General features: G+C 61.2%; 2 protein-coding genes across 2 annotated transcripts; one reads left to right on the top strand and one right to left on the bottom strand.

Moving 5' to 3' along the window:
- The first annotated feature begins 211 nt into the window (after window positions 1-211).
- GIGYF1 (GRB10 interacting GYF protein 1) lies at window positions 212-15,307 on the top strand. Its single transcript, XM_060649320.3, has 29 exons — window positions 212-380; window positions 3,440-3,558; window positions 4,637-4,861; window positions 5,599-5,750; window positions 5,830-5,890; window positions 6,000-6,115; window positions 6,210-6,339; window positions 6,448-6,543; window positions 6,708-6,819; window positions 6,931-7,039; window positions 7,406-7,446; window positions 7,667-7,837; window positions 8,082-8,335; window positions 8,456-8,564; window positions 9,052-9,189; window positions 9,354-9,451; window positions 9,660-9,831; window positions 9,966-10,132; window positions 10,250-10,350; window positions 10,438-10,551; window positions 10,635-10,735; window positions 10,891-10,973; window positions 11,081-11,224; window positions 11,335-11,562; window positions 11,835-12,025; window positions 12,123-12,283; window positions 12,378-12,535; window positions 12,628-12,757; window positions 12,851-15,307. Exons 6-29 carry the CDS (start codon window positions 6,081-6,083, stop codon window positions 12,901-12,903), a joined length of 3,096 nt encoding a protein of 1,031 aa, XP_060505303.1. The 5' UTR covers window positions 212-380; window positions 3,440-3,558; window positions 4,637-4,861; window positions 5,599-5,750; window positions 5,830-5,890; window positions 6,000-6,080; the 3' UTR covers window positions 12,904-15,307.
- A 322-nt stretch (window positions 15,308-15,629) lies between these two features.
- GNB2 (G protein subunit beta 2) lies at window positions 15,630-20,842 on the bottom strand. The gene is made up of 10 exons (XM_060649346.2): window positions 20,681-20,842; window positions 18,234-18,379; window positions 17,995-18,033; window positions 17,770-17,876; window positions 17,376-17,439; window positions 17,130-17,292; window positions 16,969-17,035; window positions 16,488-16,689; window positions 16,181-16,397; window positions 15,630-16,107 (listed from the first exon to the last, which is right to left on the bottom strand). The coding sequence occupies exons 2-10, from the start codon at window positions 18,288-18,290 to the stop codon at window positions 16,001-16,003; spliced, it is 1,023 nt and encodes a 340-aa protein (XP_060505329.1). The 5' UTR covers window positions 18,291-18,379; window positions 20,681-20,842; the 3' UTR covers window positions 15,630-16,000.
- Window positions 20,843-21,285: the final 443 nt, after the last annotated feature.

The following is a 21,285-nucleotide window of genomic DNA, read 5'->3' as shown; positions in this document are numbered from 1 at the left end:
GTCATGTGATGAGCCAGGCCCCGGGTCACGTGTCGGGGGGGTCGGGGCGGCGGGCTTTGGGGCTCCTCGCGGGTCGCGCGGGGCGGACGCCTGGCCGTGCGGGTCGCGGGGGACCGGAGCCGCGGAGGGGGCGGGGGCGGCGGGGGCGGCAGCGGCGGCGGCGGCGGCGGCGGAGGGGGCGGCCCCGCGGCCCAGCGTCCGCGTCACGTGGTGCGAGGCGGGCAGCCATCTTGCTACAAACACAAACAGAGAGGAGCGGCCGCCGCGGGAGCGCCAGCGCCCCCTCCCCCGCCGCCGCTGCCGCCGTCGCCGCCGCCCCCCGGCCCGCCGCGCGCCGCCAACGCCCCGGGACCGGAGCCTCGCGCCGCCCGCCCGCCGCGGTAAGCGCTCGGCGGCTCCGCGGACCCCGGCCCGCCGCCGGGCCCGGGGCAGGCCCGCCCCCGACGCCGAGGCGGCCGCGCCGAGCCTGCGAGAGCCAGAGCGAGAGCGCGGGCCGCCGGCACGGACCCTCCCGCGCCTCTGCCCAGGCCGCCGTCGCCGCCGCAGCCGCCCGGTGCGTCCGCACCCCCGCCGGCCCTTCCCCGGCACGGCCCCGAGGGAGGCCGGGCCCCTCCCGGGGGGCGGCCGCCCTCGCCCCGCGCACCTGGCGCCCCCTCCCTGAAGGGCACGCCGTCCTCCCGGGCGGCCCGCCTCCTTCCCACCCCCGCGCTCCTAACGGTCGCCCTCGGGCCCCTCGGCGGCCCTGCCCGGCCCCCTCCCGTCCACCCGCATCCTCCGCCTGGCCCGCCCGGGGCCCCCCGACCCTAATGCCCGGCGGTCCCCGGAGACTTCCCCGGCGTGCCTCCGGGCTCTTATCGTAATTAGCTGGGCCCAGCGGCTCTGAAAGTCCAGGCGTTCCGTGACTTTGGCCAACGTGGAAGCCTTTCCTCTTAACCAAAGCACCTCCACTGGGTCTTCACCTAAATCTCCTTTCCACGAGCGACATTAGTGCTTGGTCATTGGGGTCTCCTTGCTCCCTGTTGCCTGACCGTTTTCAACACCTAAGTCTCTCCTGTCTCCAGGCCAGGCTCTTCCCAGCCCAGCGCCTCTGATGCAGCAGCTCCCCGGCCACGGCCCCTCACACTTTGGCTTTTTTTTTTTTTCCCCCTCCTTCTTCTTCCTTCCTAAGTTAACTTAAAAGCAATCCTCATCTCGCATTTCTTACCCAGCCGTTACTAGAATTCCCAGTAAGCTCCCAGGTCTGGTCCTTCATAGGGCCCCGGCCCTGGGAGATGCTAAGTCAATTGTTGTTGGCCCATTCTTTCCTCCACCCGCCCCAGTCTCACTGCCCTCTCCTTATTGCTGTTTGCCCAAAGATCAGCCTCCACACAATCTCTCCACTGCTCCTCTGAGCTGGCAGTTGCACCTTAGCCCTCCACCCCCCCCCCCCCACCCCGCCTCTGCATCTGAAGCCCTATGGGCGCCGACAGGCTAGTCCCCTTTGCCACTCACGATGTGGGAGTTTGCTCTCTAGGTCCTTCATCTGTACTGTTCCCTGTGTGTCTCAGGCCACCCACCCTCACTCAGCTCCAGTCTTAGTTTCTAGTTGTTGGCCTGGTGTGTAATTGGGAAGGATCGAGACGGATCTGGATTTTGTGTTGCTGCCTTGGTCTGGGGACCCAGGGCCTTAGGAGACCTATATGGTGATTACAGTCAAGTGAGTTGTGTTCCTAGACCTCTGGCCCGGCTTTTTAAGCCAGGGGACAGATTAGTATTGTTGCCGTTTGAGAAATTAAAGGACTGTAGTTTGTTGTCTGTGGTTGGAGTTAGGGGTAGAAAGAGTAGTCTCAATTTAAACAGCAAGGGAGAAGAGATTGCTACGTGAAAGATTTATAAAACTAAAGGAAATTTAAAACGGCCTGAAACTCACAAAGTACTCAGGGTGCTTCTGCTGCTAGTGCATCCCTTCTCTAGTCTCGAACAGAGTGTCTGGGGACATGGGGTCCCCTGTGGGGCCAGCTGCATCCTTCCTTCCTTGTTTTCCCTGGCTAGGTCCCAAGACTGGGCAAGTGGGTAGAAGGGATCAAATGAGGTAAAGTGTGAAAGCGCTTTGAAAACTTAACTGGTAAACGTGCCAAGGGGCGTTATTTGTCATGATGGCTCAGAGAGGAGAGAGCTGGGATCGCTCACCAGGTGGGGGAAACATGGGCTTGCACCCCTTTCTGAGCTTTCTCAGTTACCCTCCTGGGCCTGGAGGATCTTCGCATCCTGAGAAAGGGCAGAGTCACTTCCCAACAGGTTTGGGACTGGGCGGTTGTTGGTTGCTCAGATGTTGGGGAATTTGGGACTCCACTTCTGTTAATAGTGGTACCTTTCTGTGCCAAGGCACATAGCTCTGGAATGGGGCTAATTTTAGGGTTGATGGAATGAGGAAATAATGTTAACTTAGCGAGTGCTAGGACTGCCCATTCTTGGGATCTTTTTCTTCTCAGGGTTCTGAACCCCAGAGAACAGGCTTCCCTCCTGTTCCTGCAAGCCTGTTGTGAACACCCTGGACCAGTATATCTTTTTCCCTCAACTCCAGCAGGGGGCAGCCTTTTAATAGCAATAAATCTAAAGCTCGGAGGGAGAGGGTGTACCAAGGCCTGAGAAAGAAGATGGGGCAGAGGGATGGAGGGAGCTGGGCAGGCAGATGAGGCAGGCAGGTGCTGAAGGTAGGGGTGGCGGGTAAGCGGGAAGGAGCCTGGAGGAGACGCTTAGATCAAGAAGCCAGGAAAGGGTGCTGCCCCCAGTCCTGTCTGCTCTCTGTCCCGGCCCTTTCCTTCACTGGAAAGGGATCCAAACAGGTGGCTTCGAGAGTTTGTGATAGAGAAACTTTGCACAATTTTTTTCATCTCTTAAGGATTTCCCTCCTGGCAGGGTTTCAGATTTCTCTCAAGGGACAGTATAATTAGGAAAAGATTTCCCTGCTTTTAGGGGAGACTGAACTGGAATAAATTTGGTTTCTCCTGTCTTCTGTTCTTCCCTGTAAACACAGAGCAGGCTTTACCTGCGCTTGTGATATGGAGGAGGCGTCCTCAGCCCGGGCACTGTCGCCGCATTGGGCCCACTAATTTCTTGTTGTGGGGGGCTGTCATGCGCCTTGTTGGAGGCCAGTAGCGCCTTTCAAGTCATGCCTACCAAAACCGTGTCCAGATACCGCCACATGTGCCCTGGAGTGCAGGCGCCCCCAGTTGAGAACCCCTGGCTCAGAGGACACAGAAGCACGCCTGGTCGGAAGGTGGGAACCACTGGCAGCTCGTGTGCTGCTTTGCAGTGCTTCCTTTGGTCTGAAGGACGACCCGACAGCCACCGGCTGCTGGACCAGGTCCCCCTGTGGCCAGGCCAGCCCGGAGACATGACTTTCCTCCAGCCGCTCCTCTGCTTCCTCTGCCCTGACTGCCTTTCCTTGCTTCTGCAGTTTCCCTGCTTCTCACACCGGGAACCACTTTTCCTCAGTTTGCCAGTCTGCGACCGGGACAGAAAGGTGAAGGCCGGAAGAGGAGAGCTGCCTTTGCCACTCCCTGGAAGGGAGGGAGGGTGAGTTGTCCCTGTTGTCTCACAGTGGACTTCCATGAGGATGGGGTTCTTCTGGAAAGAATCGCAAGAGGCTCAGAACAGCCTCTCCTGAGGTTTGTTTGCAGGAATGTGGGGTGTTTTCTTTGGAGTGAGGAGGACCTCGGTATGTAATAGGTATTCCCAAATGTCTCTTTTTTTCCCCCTAAACCTTTTTTTTTTTTTCTCCTGCCGGGGTGGCGGGGTGGTAAAACAGGCCATTTAACCATTTTTGAGTGTACGATTCTGCAAGGTTAAGTACGTTCACGTTGTGCAACTGTCCCCACTGTCCCATCTTCAGAACTCTTTCGTTGGTCCCATTTTGGCTGAAACTTCTTGCCTATTAAACACTTCCCAGCCCTGGCCCCTATTGTTCTATGTGTCTCTAAATTTGGCTGCTCAAGGAATCTCAAACGAGGAATCCTGTGGTGTTTGCTCTTTTGTGACTGGGCTGTTTCATTTAGCATAGTGTCTTCAAGGTTGATTGGGCAGATTAGGTAAGGGCTGTAGCATGGAAAGAAGGAACCTTACTCTGTTGTCCTGGGAGGCCTGCGTGAATCCAGTGAAAGGAAGAGCTTTTCAAATGTTTTTATTTATTTTTGAGAGAGGCAGAGCATGAGTGGAGGAGGGGCAGAGAGAGAGAGAGGGAGACACAGGGTCCAAAGCAGGCTCCAGGCTCTGAGCTGTCAGCACAGAGCCCAATGAGAGGCTTGAACCCATGAACAATGAGATCGTGACCGGAGCCGAAGTCAGACGCTTAATGGACTAAGCCACCCAGGTGCCCCTTTTCAACACCATGTGTCTCCTGAGAGCCACGTGTGCCGTGGTGTGCTCTGTCGCCAGGAATGTCCAGTTGGGGCTGTTGCAGAAGAGATGGTCATGCCAGGGACAAGTCCACCCTGTTCTAGACAACCTCCAAAGCTGGGTTTCCTCCTAGGACACCAGGATTTTGGAAGCGGATCGCACTTCTGTCATGGTGTTCTGCTTTGTCTTCCCGTCTGCAGCTGTGAGAGCTACTGCCCCTTGACCCCTCTGGAAGAAACCCTTCCGCCTTTCTTCGCAGAATCGTGGAGTCTTGGACTTGATGGAAACCGTGGAGGCACTCTGGTCCGGCCTCCTCCCCAGCCAGTGAGGGAAGCCCTTGTGCAGCTCCCTGAGACCTCACCCACCCATCCTTGCTCAGAACCGCCAGGGATGCGCTGCCCCCTGAGAGCCTCTCCTGCTGTTCCTTAGGAGGACAGGTCACTGCCACTGCCACTACTTCTGTCAACCTCATTTTTACTTTATGGTGAGAGGGGCTTTTGCCTAGTTTGTAGCATAATGTTCCCTTTTTGGTTCTTAGTAGTTGTGATGGGGCTCTTCCCGATCCCTGGAAAAGTGTGGATTCCTGTTGGGTAAACCAGGCCAAGGGGGCACTGGCTGGACTCACCTGCCTGTGGCCTTCCGTTTGCCCTGTCTTTGGCCCTGGGGGAGGGGCTCCTCACCGCCGCTCCCATTCCACTGTCTTTCCCCCCAAATGGAATCCCTGGATTCTAGCCGCCAAATAGGCGGCCCTGAGAGTTTCCAGGAGGGAGGTAATTTTGCTCCTAGGTTGCATTTGTAATTCTTTCCATAACTGATGTTTTTTTGTCTCTAGGGTATTTGTGGCTCTGATGTTTTGTTTGTTGGTTTCCTTGCTTGCTTGTGTTTTACCTTTGTTCTCAGTGTCCCCCATGCCTCAACCAGCCCCTTCCCAAATACCACGCCACCCTGCGGGGGCGCTTAGACCTGGAGAGGTACCTGGCGTGCTCTGCCACAATGCCAGCGCCTCTGTTAGCTCTGCTGGGTCAATTAACTGGTCTTAAGGCCTAGCGGGGGGGACAGAGATGAGAAAGAGCAGGGTCCGTGGCTCCCTGCGCCGGGTAACTAGAAGCCTCCCGCAGCTGTGGATCTCCCCATGTTGCGGGCCAGAGGAGGGCCAGAGGTGGGGAGACCCATCCGGCCCGTTAGTTTAACCCCAGTTTTATTTTCTTGCCTCTCCGTAAGGATCTTTCCCTGATGTGAAGCTCCCTCCCTGGACACCACTGTAGTCAGGTCAGCGTCCTGTAGCTTGGAGACCTTGGTTCATTCCAGCACAGGCCCCTGCCTGAAGAGAGCCCCGGCCTGGCCCTACCTGCTTCCTGGGGCAAGGCTGCCAAGTAAGTCTGGGGTAGAGGGAGGTACCCTTTGTTGAAGCTGGAAAGGGCTCCAGCTGCCCTGTTTCCTTCCTTCCCCCAGGTCTTCCCCCGTCGCGACAGTTCACTTAACTCATGGTGTGAGTGGCACGTGGCTGGCTTAGGTGAGTCCTTTCAGAGTTCATTAGGCGGGATTCCATTTTTTCTCTTCTTGTGGTTTTCTAGGTGTGTGATGTGTTGTCTCCGAGGCCTAGTGTCCCCGTGTCTCCACAGGTGTTTGGAGAGTGAACGCCAGGTCCCCCCCCCCCTTGTCCCTTCAGCCCCTCGGACCTTGAGGATACACCTGGCTCCACAATGGCAGCAGAGACCCTCAATTTTGGGCCTGAGTGGTGAGTCACACATGCTTTGGATGGCTCAGAGAAACCAGGAAGAAGAGGGCTGCCCGGATTCCTGTTTCTCTCCTTTCCTGTGTCCCTTTTCTAGGCTGAGGGCCCTTTCCAGCGGTGGCAGTGTGGCCTCTCCACCCCCGTCCCCTGCCATGCCCAAATACAAGCTGGCTGACTATCGCTACGGGCGAGAAGAGATGCTGGCTCTCTACGTCAAGGAGAACAAGGTGGGGCTAGGCGAGAGCGTGGGGTGTGTGGCCCTGTTGCCCATTTGGTCTCAGCCAGTGGAGGGGGTCCAGGAGCACGTGGGACCTCCGCTCTGCCCCGGTTGACAGGTACCCGATGAGCTGCAGGACAAGGAGTTTGCTGCGGTGCTGCAGGAGGAGCCACTGCAGCCCCTGGCGCTGGAGCCTTTGACTGAGGAGGAGCAGGTGGGCCTGGGCCGGAGCCTTGCAGGGCAGGGTGCTGGGTCTCCATCTTGGAGAGAGGGGCCAAAGCTGGAAAGACAGGTGGTGGAGGTTGTGGTTCTGGGCGGGGTGGGGGGGGGGGCGGCGGGTGCCTGGGTCCTCACTCCCACCCCTGGCTCCCTCCTCAGAGAAACTTCTCCCTGTCAGTGAACAGTGTGGCTGTGCTGAGGCTGATGGGGAAGGGGGCCGGCCCCCCCCTAGGTGGCGCCTCCCGCGGCAGGGGCAGCACTCGGAGCCGAGGTAGAGGGGGTGACCACGTGTCCGGGGGCGGGCCGAGGTGGGGCCCATGGTTTTGAGGGTACAGAGAGACGATCGGGCAGGCTTCCCACGTGCATCTCCTTCTTTCTCCAGGCCGAGGCCGTGGTGACAGTTGCTTTTACCAAAGAAGCATCGAAGAAGGCGAAGGGGCCTTTGGCCGAAACCCCCGGGAGATCCAGCGTAGCCAGAGTTGGGATGACAGGTGCTAGCAGCATCATGGCAGAGCAGAGAAGCCCTGTGGCGGGTTCTGGTGTCGTGTGGAGGGGTTCCGCGCCTTTGGCATTAGAGAGCAGCAGGGGATTTGCTGAATAAGCCTTGGTCACAAGTCTTCCTCTTTGCCTCCCAGCTCCCTGCTGCCTTCCTCTCTTCCCATTTGTCCTGTGACCTCCTATTCTAATGTGTCCCCTTGGGCTCCCTCCCAAGACTGACTTTTCCCTAACTGCCCCCCCCCCCCCCAGCCCTCCCTCTCCCCACCCTTCTCAGGGCAGAAGGGACAAGTTGTGCAGAGATGCTGCAGGTTGGGGAGGGGAAGCTGTCCTGGTTTGACCAACACCTTTTCCTTCCGCAGAGGCGAGAGAAGGTTTGAGAAGTCAGCCAGGAGGGATGGAGGTATGGAGAGTGACAAGGGCGATGGCCGGGTCCTGAGGGTCCCTGAGAGGTGGGGGTTGGACTGAAATGGGTGACCACATGAGGGGAAGGTGTTTCCCGCGGGAGGTGGTGGGAGCAGGAGGGCCCAGAGCTGGGCTCCTCCTTTATCACGAGGTGTGTAGTAAGAGTCTTCCAGGAACCGTGGCTGCCCTTCCACTGACTGTGTCTTCCCGTCTCCAAGCGCGATCCGGGTTTGAGGAGGGAGGGGCTGGCCCGAGGAAGGAACATGCCCGCTCAGATAGCGAGAACTGGCGTTCTCTCCGAGAGGAGCAAGAGGAAGAGGAGGAAGGCAGTTGGAGACTTGGGGCAGGACCCCGGCGAGATGGCGACCGCTGGCGCTCAGCCAGCCCTGGTGAGGTTGGGGCCGGATGGGTGTTGTGGGGGGCATTGGTGGCAAGAGCTTCCTGAGGGTGTGTTCCCGCAGCCGGGTGGAGGGAACAGAAAGTTTCCTGCAGTGGAGCGGGTGGGAGGGCAGACTTGGAGATGCCGGTTCCCGGTGGGGGCGCGGGGGCGGGGGGTTCCCAGTGGGCAGCAGAAGAGCGAAAGCCAGCTTGCCCAGGATACTGATTCTCCTTCTCTTGACTTTTTCTGCCCAGATAGCGGTCCCCGCTCTGCTGGCTGGCGGGAACATGGGGACCGGCGTCGCAAGTTTGAATTTGATATCCGAGGGGATCGAGGAGGGTGTGGTGAAGAGGAGGGGCGGGGTGGGGGAGGCAGCGCTCACCTGCGGAGGTGCCGAGGGCCTGACGGCTTTGAGGAGGACAAGGATGGGCTCCCCGAATGGTGCCTGGACGATGAGGATGAGGAGATGGGCACCTTTGATGCCTCTGGGGCCTTTCTGCCTCTCAAGGTATTCGTGAGGGGGCGAGGGGAAGGTCTGTGCTGGCGGGTGGCGGGACCTACCCCAGCAGGGGCCTCTCCCACTCATCCTCTGCCCCTCGTCCCCACCGGGTTCCGTAACCCCGTGCAGAAGGGCCCCAAGGAGCCTATTCCTGAGGAGCAGGAGCTCGACTTCCAGGGCCTGGAGGAAGAGGAGGAAGAACCTTCTGAAGCGCTAGATGAGGCGGGCCCTGAGGCGGGTGAGCCCAAGGAGCAGGGTGGGGTGGGGAGGAGAGGAGGCGGGCAGGCAGAAGGCCCTCACCAGGCTAGGCACCAGCTGTCCACCCGCCTTCAGGAGAAGGTGGCCTGTGAGAACAGCGGGTGTCGTCAGGCGGGAGGAACGCAACGGGGCTGTCTGAAAGGCAGGGTGCCAGGCGAAACCCCGATGTAATCAAGATGACCTGTGAAAATTCCTTGGAGGACTTAAGGAACGTGGTGCCAAGAGTGGTGTTGCGTGTACAGCCCTAGGCGGTGACCCGGACACGCTCCCGACGTGTCTGGTGTCGCAAAGTGGGGTTTGTGGTGCTGATTGGTTGGATGTTAGCGGGGTCGACCAAAGCTAGGTGGGAGAGGATTCAGTGTCCAGAGGCCTAGATTCTGGCCACAGATGGAGGGTTTATGCCAAGTCATCTTTAAGGCCTTCCAGCTGGTTGGTTTTGAATTCTGGTAATTGCCCTTCTCTTTCAGGAGGGAAGGAGCTGACCCCACTGCCTCCCCAGGAGGAAAACTCCAGCTCCCCACCCCCACTGCCCACCTTGGGACCGCTCTGGGGAACTAACGGGGAAGGCGACGATGCTACAGAGAAAGACCTGCCGGCGACTGAAGGTAGCCTAGGGTTGATGGGGGCGGGGGACGCTCCCCTTCCTTGGAGGGGGCGGGGAGAGAGCTAGAATCACAGCGCTCTCCTCTGGAATGAGGGTGGTTGGGGCGGGGGGGTGTTTCCTTCCTGTCTCGGGATCTTCTGTTGCACTTCCTGTCTTCACTCCTAGACGATATGAGGGGGATGCAGCTGAGTCCCGGGGTGGGCTCACCCCCTGGTCCACCCGGAGATCTGGAGGATGATGAAGGCCTGAAGCACCTGCAGCAGGTGTGGGAGAAGCCTAAGAAGGTTCTAGGGATCCTCCCCTACAGAGGACAGGGGGCCGTTGTTCCATCTGTCGCCCCCCAGTTCCTACTTTCCCCGTCTGTCTGCCTTGTGATCTGACCTCCCGGTTCCACCCTGACCTCAGCCTCGGCCTCGTCTTGGTGTTGCCTTCTTGGGCCGTTGAGCCTTCCCTCTCTCCCTGGTCTCCCAGGAGGCAGAGAAGCTGGTGGCCTCCCTGCAGGACAGCTCCCTGGAGGAAGAGCAGTTCACGGCTGCCATGCAGGCCCAGGGTCTGCGCCACTCAGCAGCTGCCACTGCCCTCCCTCTCAGCCACGGTGCGGCCCGGAAGTGGTTCTACAAGGACCCACAGGGGGAGATCCAAGGTGCTCGTGGGGAATGGGAGCCATGCAGTGGGAGCTCGGGGGGCGGGGGTAGGTGGGCAGGAGGACGACCTCATTCTCGTTCAGGGCTTCTCTGGCGTAGCTTTCTGACCGAAGTTCCCTTTCCCTTGGTCCAGGCCCCTTTACAACACAGGAGATGGCGGAGTGGTTCCAGGCGGGCTATTTTTCCATGGCACTGCTTGTGAAGCGGGGCTGTGATGAGGGCTTCCAGCCACTGGGTGAGGTGATCAAGATGTGGGGTCGCGTGCCCTTTGCCCCGGGACCCTCACCACCCCCACTGCTGGTGAGCACGTCCACCTGGAGAGGAGCAGGGCGGGGAAGCGGGAGCCGGACGGATGGCGGCGGGTGGTGCGGAGCGAGACCAGGTCAGAGGCACAGAAGCGCTCTGGCCCCCACTCAGGGCAACATGGACCAGGAGCGGCTGAAGAAGCAGCAGGAGCTGGCGGCCGCGGCCTTGTACCAGCAGCTGCAGCACCAGCAGTTTCTGCAGCTGGTCGGCAGGTACGGGGGCCTTGAAGGCCTTGTGGGTCAGGCCGGGCGCCGGCTGTGTGGCCTCTCCCCGCTCGACACCAGTCTCCGTGTCTGCAGCCGGCAGCTCCCGCAGTGCGCGCTCCGGGAAAAGGCCGCTCTGGGGGACCTGACGCCGCCCCAGCAGCAGCTCACTGCGTTCCTACAGCAGCTCCAAGCTCTCAAACCGCCCAGGTCCGGGGCCAGTCTGTGCAGGGGGGGAGGTGGGCAGAGCCGAGAGGGACTCCCGTCCTGAGAATCCTCGCTCTGCTCCTCAGAGGCGGGGACCAGAACCTGCTCCCGACCATGAACCGGTCCTTGTCGGTGCCGGATTCGGGTCCCCTCTGGGACATACATACCTCAGCCTCATCACAGTCAGGTGTGTGGCCAGCCTGTCCCCTGCCCCCACTTTCTGAACCCCAGTGCCCCAGTCCCGGGGGGGCGGGCCAGGGGCTCTGTGTCTGCTCCCACCCTCTTGCGCTCTAGCCCGGCGGCACCCTGAGCTTCTTCCTGCAGCTGCTTTGCTTCCTGCAGGCGGTGAGGCCAGTCTTTGGGACATACCAATTAACTCTTCGACTCAGGGTCCAATTCTAGAACAACTCCAGCTGCAACACAAAGTGAGTGGGCTTCACGGGGCTGGGGTCCTGGGGTGGCAGGGGCCAGACCGACGCAGGGGAAGGCTGGGTGCCCCCACTCTGCCGTCTGAGCTGGCTTCCTGTGCCAGTTCCAAGAGCGCAGAGAAGTGGAGCTCAGGGCGAAGCGGGAGGAGGAGGAGCGCAAGCGGCGGGAGGAGAAGCGCCGGCAGCAGCAGCAGCAGGAGGAGCAGAAGCGGCGGCAGGAAGAAGAGGAGCTGTTCCGGCGCAAGCAGGTGGGTGCCCAGCTGGGCCTCCCCCGCCGGGCTGGGGCCCGCGGCCGGCCACGCGCTCTCCCCGCGTCTTCCCGTGTCTCACCGCGTCTCCTCGCGTCTCCCCGCTCCAGGTGCGGCAGCAGGAGCTCCTGCTGAAGCTGCTGCAGCAGCAGCAGGCAGCGGCCGCCGTCCCGGCGTCCCCCGCACCCAGCTCCCCGCCACCGTTGTGGGCCGGCCTGGCCAAGCAGGGGCTGTCCATGAAGACGCTGCTGGAGCTGCAGCTGGAGGGCGAGCGGCAGCTGCATAAGCAGCCCCCGCCTCGGGAGCCGTCGCGGGCCCAGGCCCCCAACCACCGTGTGGTGAGCAGGCGGGCCAGCCCTTCCCCCACCGATCGATCGGCCGGTCTTGAGCCCTCAGGAACCCCTTCCAGTTACAGTTCCCAGGGTGACCGGGGGTGGGGGGAGCGGGGGGAGGGATAGTTGAGCCCAAGGTACAGACCTGACTCTGAAGGCGCTCGCTTCTGGGCGGCCCTCACCTTGCGCTCTGCCACCTAAACGAGCCCCCCTCCCCACCTAGCTGTTTGGAGTGCGTGTGTCTGTGTTTGGGTCACCCTGACTTCTGCCATCTGTAGCAGCTCGGGGGCCTGGGCGCTGCTCCTCTGAACCAGTGGGTGTCTGAGGCTGGGCCACTGTGGGGCGGGCCCGACAAGAGCGGGGGCAGCAGCAGCGGTGGCCTGGGGCTCTGGGAGGACACCCTCAAGAGCAGCGGGAGCCTGGCCCGCAGCCTGGGCCTGAAGAACAGCCGGAGCAGCCCCTCTCTCAGGTGGGTGCCGGGGTCTGTCTGCGTGGCGGGGCGGAGGGGGAGGCCCTGACCTGCCTCAGCAGATTTCATGCCTCCGGTTCGTCCCCGTCCTACTCAGTGACTCGTACAGCCACCTGTCAGGCCGGCCTGTGCGCAAAAAGACAGAGGAGGAAGAGAAGCTGCTGAAGCTGCTCCAGGGCATCCCCAGGCCCCAGGACGGCTTCACCCAGTGGTGTGAGCAGATGCTGCACACATTGAGCACCACAGGCAGCCTGGACGGTATGGGCAGCAGCCCCTGAGGGTGCCGGGCTGGCCCGGGGCTTCCCGACCTGCATCGGGTGGGCCCTGACAGCCCGCCTCTCCTGCCCCTTAGTGCCCATGGCTGTAGCGATCCTCAAGGAGGTAGAATCCCCCTACGATGTCCACGATTATATCCGGTCCTGCTTGGGGGACACGCTGGAAGCCAAAGAATTTGCCAAACAGTTCCTGGAGCGGAGGGCCAAACAGAAAGCCAGCCAGCAGCGGCAGCAGGTGAGGCTCCGTTGGCTCCCCCGGCAGGTGGGATGAGGTGGGATGAGATCGCCCCACACCGCGCTGACCCAGCTTCCTTCTGCGCCCCGCAGGAGGCTTGGCTGAGCGGCGGCTCCCTGCAGACAGCCTTTCAGACCAACCACAGCACCAAACTCGGCCCTGGGGAGGGCAGCAAGGCCAAGAGGCGGGCTCTGATGCTGCACTCGGATCCCAGCATCTTGGGTAAGTTTGGGGGTGCGGCCATGAAGGAGGCTTCTTACTCGTACGGGGCGGGGGCCTGGGGAGAGCTCAAACCCAGCTTCTCCCCGGCTTCAGGGTACTCCCTGCACGGACCTTCTGGTGAGATCGAGAGCGTGGATGACTACTGACCAGCCCGTCCCACCAGCCCCTGGGCTGTAGGCCAGGGGCAGCAGCAGCGGCTTGGACCCTTGGGTCCCCAGCCTGCAGGCTCCCCACGGGAGCATAGGAGGAAGCAGGGGCAGGGTCCCCAGCACTTGTTACAAACCACACGATGCACCTTAACTCACCCACCACGAGGCACTTTACAGATTGGGGGGGAAGGGTTTTTGGTTTTTTTGTTTTTTGGGTTTTTTTTTTGTTTTGTTTTTTCTTTTTTTAAAAAGCATTTTAAACCGCATTGAAGAAAACTGTTAGGAGAGACAAAAATTGTTAAAAACTAGACTCTAAGCACCCCTTCCCCCTGTAGGGACAGTGAGGGTGACAATGGAAGGTCCACAGAGGTCTTTTGGGGTTTTTTTTGTGTATGTGTGTGTGTGTGTGTGTGTGTGTTTTGTTTTTTGTTTTTGTTTTTTAAGAAAAAAGAAAATGGAAAAAAAAAGGTTAGGAGATTTAAGGAAAAAAACACACTGTTATTTTGGGGCAGTGGGGACACAGGCCCCATGGACCTGTCCTGCCTGGCCCCCAAGGCTGCACTTACCCTCCCTGCCCCGCAAGGTGGGCCATTGGGGTAACTGGAAGCTGGGGTGCCAGCAGTTTGCACAGCGAGGCCCCCTCAGCCCCGCCGGCCGGACCCGCTGTGAACGGCTCCCTTTGTTGCTGTGACCGTGGCAGAGGTGTCCGTGGTGGGGGCCAAAGTAGCCCCTTGGCTTTGCTGCTTTAGGGGAAAGTTGCACAAATGGGCCGGGCCGCCTCAGCTCTCTAGGCTGCCATCCTGTGCTGGCTGACGGTGGGGAGGGGGAGAGGGCCAGCCGGTGCCAATCTCTTCTGGCCGTCAGGGTGATGGGACTTCCACTCTGGCCCTGGTGAGGGGCTTCCCCCACTGCTGCCATTTGGGGGGGACGGCCTGGGTGTGAAGCTGAAAGCCTCAGCTCCCTGCCTTGCCACATGAATGTATTCTTTGGGCCACAAGCCCCTGCTGCGCCTTCTGCCTCAACCCCGTGCGAGGTGGGAGTAGAGCAGTTCCTCCGGGAGCTGGAGAGAGAGGCACCACTTACTGACTGTTTTCTCCTGTGAAAGGGGCAAGAGGAGGGCCTAGGAGGCCAAGGGAGTGGGCAGCATGGGGCTTTGGGTTGCAGTGTGGGGGCTGTCAGAATGGAGCTCCCCCCGCCTGCAGCCAGCTGTGTGGGAAGTGGACCACCCAGCCCTGCTCTGAACCCCCCCCCCCCCCATTGACCAAATGGGAGAGGAGCCGGTGGCCTCTCCCCCTCCCTGCTCCCCTGATGCGTTTTTAATGTTGGGTAAGGTGTGGGGGTCAAGAATAGAAGTGTCGTCTCTCCTGGGTCAGGGGAAGGCCACCCTTCTGTTGCTCACCAACTTCTCATTCCCAATCACCTGCCTGGGTTTGTCTCCATTTGTGTGTGTTTTTCTTTTCTTTTCTTTTCTTTTTTTTTTTTTTTAACAGTTTGTTGTATCTTTTGGGTTTCTCATCTAACTTCTCCCATTGACCTCATTGCTCAGAGTGCAGTATTAGGGCAGGAATCTGCCACTGCCTCCCCTCCATGAATGTATTTGTCCTTCCTGCCCTGGGGAAATGGGGAGTGGCCCATTTTCTTTCCCCATCCATTCTTAGACCACATTTTTTTTCTTTTTTTGTTTTGTTTTGTTTTGTTTTGCACCAAAGTGGCAACTGGGTCAGTGTTGGGGGATAAAGCTGGCCTCGGGGGTGGAGGGGCACCCTCCACCTGCTTCTCCCTGGTTTCAACAGTGTTAGCGTCCGTGAAAAGACAATATTCTCTCTAAAGCAATAAGGGGGTGATGGGCCAGGGGGAAATGTCTTGCTGCTGCTGGCCCCCCAGCTCCCCCTTTCCTCACGCCAGTATTTGGCGGCATTAGAGGTGTCGGGGGAGTACTGTTGTGACTGAATGTAACCGCCCCCACCCCTGCCGCAGCCAATGCAGGGGAGGGGGGTGACACTCTTCCCTGTTTCTTCCTTCCCCTTCCCCCCAGCTAAAGAGACTTTGAACTTAGGGGGCCCTTGAGCCTGGAGAGGCCTTAACCCTGTGAGGAAGTGTAGGGGGGGCCCTCTCCCACCCCCATCCCCTTCTGAGAGTGGTCAATGTTTACAAGCCCCTGAGCCCCCCAGCCCAGGGACTCCACCCCCATTGCTGTCCTTTCCCACCCGTCTTCCTGGGCCCCAGCTGCTCTCCCACCCTCCTGGGTTGGGGTGGGTGCAGGGGCTGTTCTGTATCCCCTTGTCTGCCTTGGACCCACAATCTCCCCCCACCCTCACCCTGTGTGACTCCCCTCTCTTCTACCTGCCCCTGTAAATATTCCCCTTTCCCCAATAAAACTTGGTGTGTGTTCTCCCCTCTTGATTCTGTGTCTTGTCTTGGGGAAAGGGGCATTGTGATCGGAAAGACAGCTCTGAGCTAGGAACTGAGCTGTGGGCCGGGGCAGCTGTGGTCAGCCAGCCAGAGTCTGGGGGCTGTGTGTGTGTGTGTGTGTGTGAGCACCCGTGGCCTTGCTGGGCAGGTCCTCCTGCTTGACTTCCGCTTGGGCTGGAGAAGGAGTGGGAGTTTCTCTCTGGCCCTTACTTACAAGGGCCCAAACCCCTTCCCCCCCCCCCCCCCCCCCGCCCTTGTCTGCCCTGGGGACAGAGATCTGCACTGAGAAAGACACAAGGGTAGAGACCAGGTACAGAGTTGGAATTGGTTCCTTTATGGAAAAACTGAAAATATAATAAAAATTAAAATAAAACCAGTTTTAAAAAAGCCAGCCCCTGGAGTTTCTACCTCCTGCCTCTGGCCCTCCAGAGGGATGAGGCCCCAACCCCAGGGCAGCAAAAGGATGAGGGCTTTCTGCCCCTCCTCTCCCCCCATTCTATCCCATCTTCATCTCCACAGTGGGGGCCCCCGGGAGGAACCAAACCTGGGTAGGGGAGCAGGGACCCAAGGCCCGGTGGCCCGGGGAGGGGGGCTTGGTGTGCACCCAGCCCCAAAGCTCCCGGTCTGTAGTGTGGGCATGGGCAGGGCCCCTCCTGGCCTGGGCTCAGTGGGGTGGCAGCTGTTAGTTCCAGATCTTGAGGAAGGAGTCCCAGGAGCCTGTGGCCACAGCCATGCCATCATCAGTGACCCCAAGGCAGCTCACGCGGTTGTCGTGGCCAGCAAGGACACCTGTGTGGAAAGAACATCAGAACTCCCACCGGCTGGCGGCCCCGGCCCCTGCCCCCGCCCATCCCCAGCGCACCTGCACGATCACCCTTCATGGCGTCCCAGATGTTGCAGTTGAAGTCGTCGTAGCCAGCGAGCAGCAGCCGGCCGCTGCGGGAGAAGGCAACAGAGGTGATGCCGCAGATGATGTTGTCGTGGGAGTACATGAGGAGCTCCTGGTCGGCCCGCAGGTCAAAGAGGCGGCACGTGGCATCATCAGAGCCCGTGGTGAAGGCATAGCCATTGGGGAAGAACTGCAGGACATGGGACCAGAGTGGGATGAGGGCACAGAAAGGCCAGGAGCTTGGCAGAGACAGGCCGGCCCAGCTCTGTCCAGAACTTACAGCCACGGCATTGATGTCTGATTCGTGGCCAATGAAGGTCTGTCGGCACATAGAATCCCGAACGTCCCACAGCTTGATGGAGGCGTCACAGGCACCTGACACAAAGGTGCGGCCATCAGGGGCCAGCGACAGGGACATCACATCTCCACTGTGTCCGGCAAAACCCACCGTCTGCTGTCCTGTCTCAATGTCCCAAAGGGCACTGGAGAGATGACAGGAAGAAGGAAGGGGTCAGAGAGAGGTCCCTGCCCCCCTTCCCCTCCAAGTGAGCCCAGCCCTGACAGAGCCTCCTCCAAGGAAGGGGCATGGCGTGGGGGGGGGGGGTTGGGGGGAGCCACTGGGTCACAGGAAAGGGAGGCAGAGTGTTCAGAAGCCCCTCACCCTCTCAGGGCGTGTACTACATGCTCAGCACCAAGGCAGGGGCCCCCCCGGGGAGGAAGTACTGGTGAGCCCTGACTACGTAGCCCTGGCAGGGCCTCACCAGGTCGTGTCCCCAGAGCTGGTGATGATTTGGTTGTCATCCAGGAAGCGGCAGCATGACAGGTACCCTGGGGAAAGGGGCTGGTCAGCCGGGTCTCTCAGGGAGGGCAGCACAGCCCCTCCCCCCGCAACAGCACCCAAACCCTGCCAGGTCCCTCTCACCAGTGTGGCCAGGCAGCTCCCGGCTGACCCTGACATTGCCCTCACGGGTCTTGAGGCTGTAGATGGAGCAGATGTTGTCCAACCCCCCACAGGCCACAAAGTTCCCTGAGGGCGCGTAGGCACAGGTCATGACCCAGGAGGAGCGCAGAGGGATGGCATGGACCTAGAGAGGAGGAGCAGTGCCCAAGGTCAGAGCCAGCCAGGGCCTGCAGCCCAGCCCCATCCAGCCTCAGGCACCACCTCTACCTTGTTGGTGGTATAGCTGTCCCAGATGATGAGCTTCCCGTCCTGGGAGGCGCTGACCAGCAGCCTTTTAAAAAGTGGCAGGGAAGAGGCAGAGGAGTCAGGGTAGGAAGCTCCCCCCGGAGGCAGGACACCTTTCCCCCTTCACCCATCTGGTGGGAGGCCCTCTGAGACTACTCCCAGCAGCAGCCCAGAAGTCCCTGTTCACTCGGTCCTATTTCCCACCCCCTGGGACTGTCTGGGAGCCATGGCCTCCCCAAATATGTCCACAACATGGGGATCCTGTTCATCCCACCAGATCAGCAAGGTTGCAACCCTCACCCCACTCTGCCTGCTATGTTCAGCCCAGGGCAACACAAAAGCTCGGCACACAGCCCCAACCACTCGCACACCACACCTTGAATCTGTCCCCCAGTGCATGGCATAGATTTTTGCCAGGTGCCCGCGGAGGGTCCTCCGTGTCCTCATCTGAATTCTCCCCACTGGGTCCAGCCCAGCTGTGATCTGGAGGTAGAAGCAGAATGGGCTCAGGGAGGTTCGAGGTGGTGTGGCCCACCAAGCAGTATGCCTCTAACACTTGCTCCTTCCCTAAACCCCAAGTCCGGCCCTGCATTCATCTCACCTGGGTCAGTGTTGAATCCCCACATGCTTTTCGGGCATCCTGTAAGAGATGGATGGCAGAACCATCAGAGAGACAGGAGAGGCGAGGAGGAGACAGGGAAAGAGGTGACAGGGGAGTGGAGAGAAGACAGCGAGCTACTAGGATAGCCACACACACACAAATCCCTCCCCCCACCCAGTACGTGCAGGCCACCTGGCCCTGCCTGCTCAGCCTCCCCAGCCCAGCGGCCAGGCCCTCACCCGGATCTGGTTCCGGAGCTGCTCAGCCTCCTGTCTCAGTTGCTCCAGCTCACTCATGGCGCCGGGCCCGTGGGGCGGGGTTGGGGGCGGCTGGGGGCCGCGGGACGGGGGCTGGGGGAGACAGCTCCTCGCCGCTGGCCCGAGGCCTGGGGGATGCAGGGCTGACGTCAGGCCCAAGGCCGCCGGAGAAGAAGGGGGGAAAAAGGCGGGGTTGAAGCCCGGCCCGGAAGGGGTAAGCGCCGGTCGGAGGGGGGAGGGGACAGCAACGGCGGCCGCGGTCCCCCAGGCTGAATTGGGGTCTCTGGCACAGAAGGGATGTTGCCCAGGAAGAGCTGACTTCCCCAATCTTCCGCCCCCCGGAAACGGAGCGGGAAGTGCAAGAGGAAGCGCAGGGGAAACCCCTCCCTCGGACAGCAGCTCGGGCGGGACACCCGCGGCAGGAACTGAAGGGGGGGGGGGGGAAGGAGGAGGGGGGGCGGGGAGAGTCCCTTAGAAAACAAACCTGGCGTCCTCCCGGGCCGCACAGACACCGCCCTCCTAGCACCTAATTTTAAAAGGGGCGGTGCCTCTTTAAATTCACCCCCACACGCCGCACACCCTCCACACATACCCCAGCTTCGACTGGGGTGGGGGAGACCAGAGGGGGAAGCTGGGCTGTTCGTGGGGTTGCCTAGGCAACCGTCACCCGGACTGAGAGCACCTCATTGGTGAAGTGCCCCCACCCTAGCCCTGTTGCCAAGGCAACCGCATCCACGGCAGAGACCTGTAGGGTGGGTGACCCCACCCCCGGCCCCATCGCCCCCGCCCGACCCAGCCTCCCGCCCCGACCCAGAACCGGCCAGGGTGGCTGTTTACAGGATTTGGGAAAGCCGATTGGCGCTAATAGGTTCGGGACGGCTCACCCCGGATAATCCCCGGGCCGGCTGCGCCCCATTAGCCGCCCCCGGCGGGCGGAGGCGAAGGTGGAGGGGAAGGCAGCCCCTAGTCGCTGCTCCCTCCAGCGCCGAGGCCGCCCGCCCCGGCGCGCCCGCAGTAAGCCCGTGGGAGCCGTTCTCGAGTAATTAGTGCTCCGAGGAGAGGTCCCCGGCCCCGAGGCGCGGAGCTGCTCTCTCCCAGGCGCGGGCGGGCGGGAGAGCTGGCGGCCCCAAGCGGCCCGGCCTCGCGCCCTCGGCACCCCAGAAGCCCAGTCCCTGGGCTCCGCGCCGGGGCCCCAGGGGCCAGGCTGGCTCCGCTCCAGGGCCCCGGAGTCCTGCCCCACTCTTTGGACACCTGTGTGATCAGGCCATGCACACTGCTCTCTGCCGACCCAGGCGTCCCCCACCCAGCTCCCACTTCCCCCAGGCCCTGGGCGTTCCTCTTTCCCCCTGACATTTCCCCTCTGTCAGTTCAGCGTTTTACGCTCGCGCCGGGGGATGCCCTTCCAAAAAAGCGGGGGGGGGGGGGGGGGGGCAGAGTCTCCCACTCCACCGCCCCAGCTCAGGACAAAGCCTCTTCCTTCTAGCCGCCAGCAGCCCAGGCCGGGCGGCAATGCCAGAAGCTGGGGGCAGAAGGAAGCAGGCCAGGAAGAAGCCGCTGGGGGCGGGGGCGACGCTCCCAGCCCTCAGTCCCCATCACTCGCCGGAGCCCCCTCGGCTGCCCCCGGATTCTGGGCATACAGTAGCCGGGGCCCCAAGGAGAAACAGGGGTGCCACCGCCTCCGCGGGTCTGGCGGGGCGAAGGGGAGGGGACATGGGAGGGTCCCGGATCTGGCAGCTGGAAGGCGCGGGCCGGTGCCGCGCTGCAAAGCGCAGTGGGCCTGGCCCTTCGGCCCCCACGACCTCCATTTTGCCCAAAAGAAAGCTAGGCGTGGGGTGAGGGCGCCCAGGAGCTGGGCTTGAGGTTAGGGCTAGTAGAGGGAGCAGGGTGCCGAGGTCTCCGGTCTAGGGTAATATGGCCAGAAAACACCGACAGAACCCAAGGGATCTGAGGGTAGGGTGGAGGCGAAGGGAAGGGTGGCCTCGCGGCCTTGCCTGCCTCTGTGAAGATTCTGGAGTTTTGCAAGGCGAATACCGCCAGAGGTGCAAAGAGGACACGAGGGGTGCTACCCAGGGGCAAACGAGAGGGCGGTGATGGGGGGGAAAGGGGGCGGGACGGGGCCTACAGAAAGCCCGGAATTTGGCCCCCAAACTTCTCAGGGAGCAAGAGGCAGGAGGGGCTGCGACAGGGTCTGGGGTCAGGCAAAACGCCTCGGACGGTGCAAGGAGCGCGTGCATTTCTGGGAACAAGGGTCCCCCCCACCCCAGTTCCCCTTCCGGGTTTGGGAGCGACGGAGCCAGAGGAAGGGAGGGGAGGTCTAGGGTGCTACGTCCGCTCCCGAGAGGCCAGACCAGGAGACAGAAGGAAGAGAGGTTCCCCCATGGGAATTTGGGGCTGGGGGAGAGAAGGACTCCTTTTGCCAGCGGAGGTACCTGTGGCGGTGGGACTCTGCGAAGGGTCGCTAGAGCAGCGCGGGAGGTCCTGTCTTCCTCCGCGGCGGAGGCGGCAGCGGCGGCGACGCGGATGGATTTCCTCAGTCACCCCAACTCAACCGTCCAGCGCTGCTCTCCCCAGAGCGGAGGGATCCCGCCCGCCAGTGACGCGGCCGTCGCCGCCGCGCCCAGGGCCCGGCTGGGCGAGACCAATTCCTTAGTGGGGGGAGGCCAGAAGGCAAAAGACCACTTAAGGGGCAAGAACTAACCCCGTCACAACAAAGATATCACACCACACTATTTCGACGCAAAACGGACCAAAAAGAATGCTTCGTTTTCTGAAAAGGAGCAGGACATCCCCCCTGGGACTGGAAGAGATGGTATCGGCACAGGGGCGGGGGGGGGGGGGGGCGGAAAACTGCTCTCTGGTCACGTGACCCACCCTCCCGGATTGGGCGGCTCCAGACTGGGTAGGGGAGCTTGACGCCCCAGTTCTGAGTTCGGCACGCCCCTGCTCCAGTGAGACCACGCCCCTCCAAGGTCCAGGACAGAGCTCGAGAGATCCCTACCCGCGCGGGACGGAGCAGTCGGTCTTGAGGCTGCAG

Source organism: Panthera onca, chromosome E3 (assembly GCF_046562875.1).
Source record: "Panthera onca isolate mPanOnc1 chromosome E3, mPanOnc1 haplotype 2, whole genome shotgun sequence".
Lineage (NCBI taxonomy): Eukaryota > Metazoa > Chordata > Mammalia > Carnivora > Felidae > Panthera > Panthera onca.
Note: the sequence above shows the minus strand (reverse complement) of the source record. Positions and strands in the feature narration are given on the sequence as shown.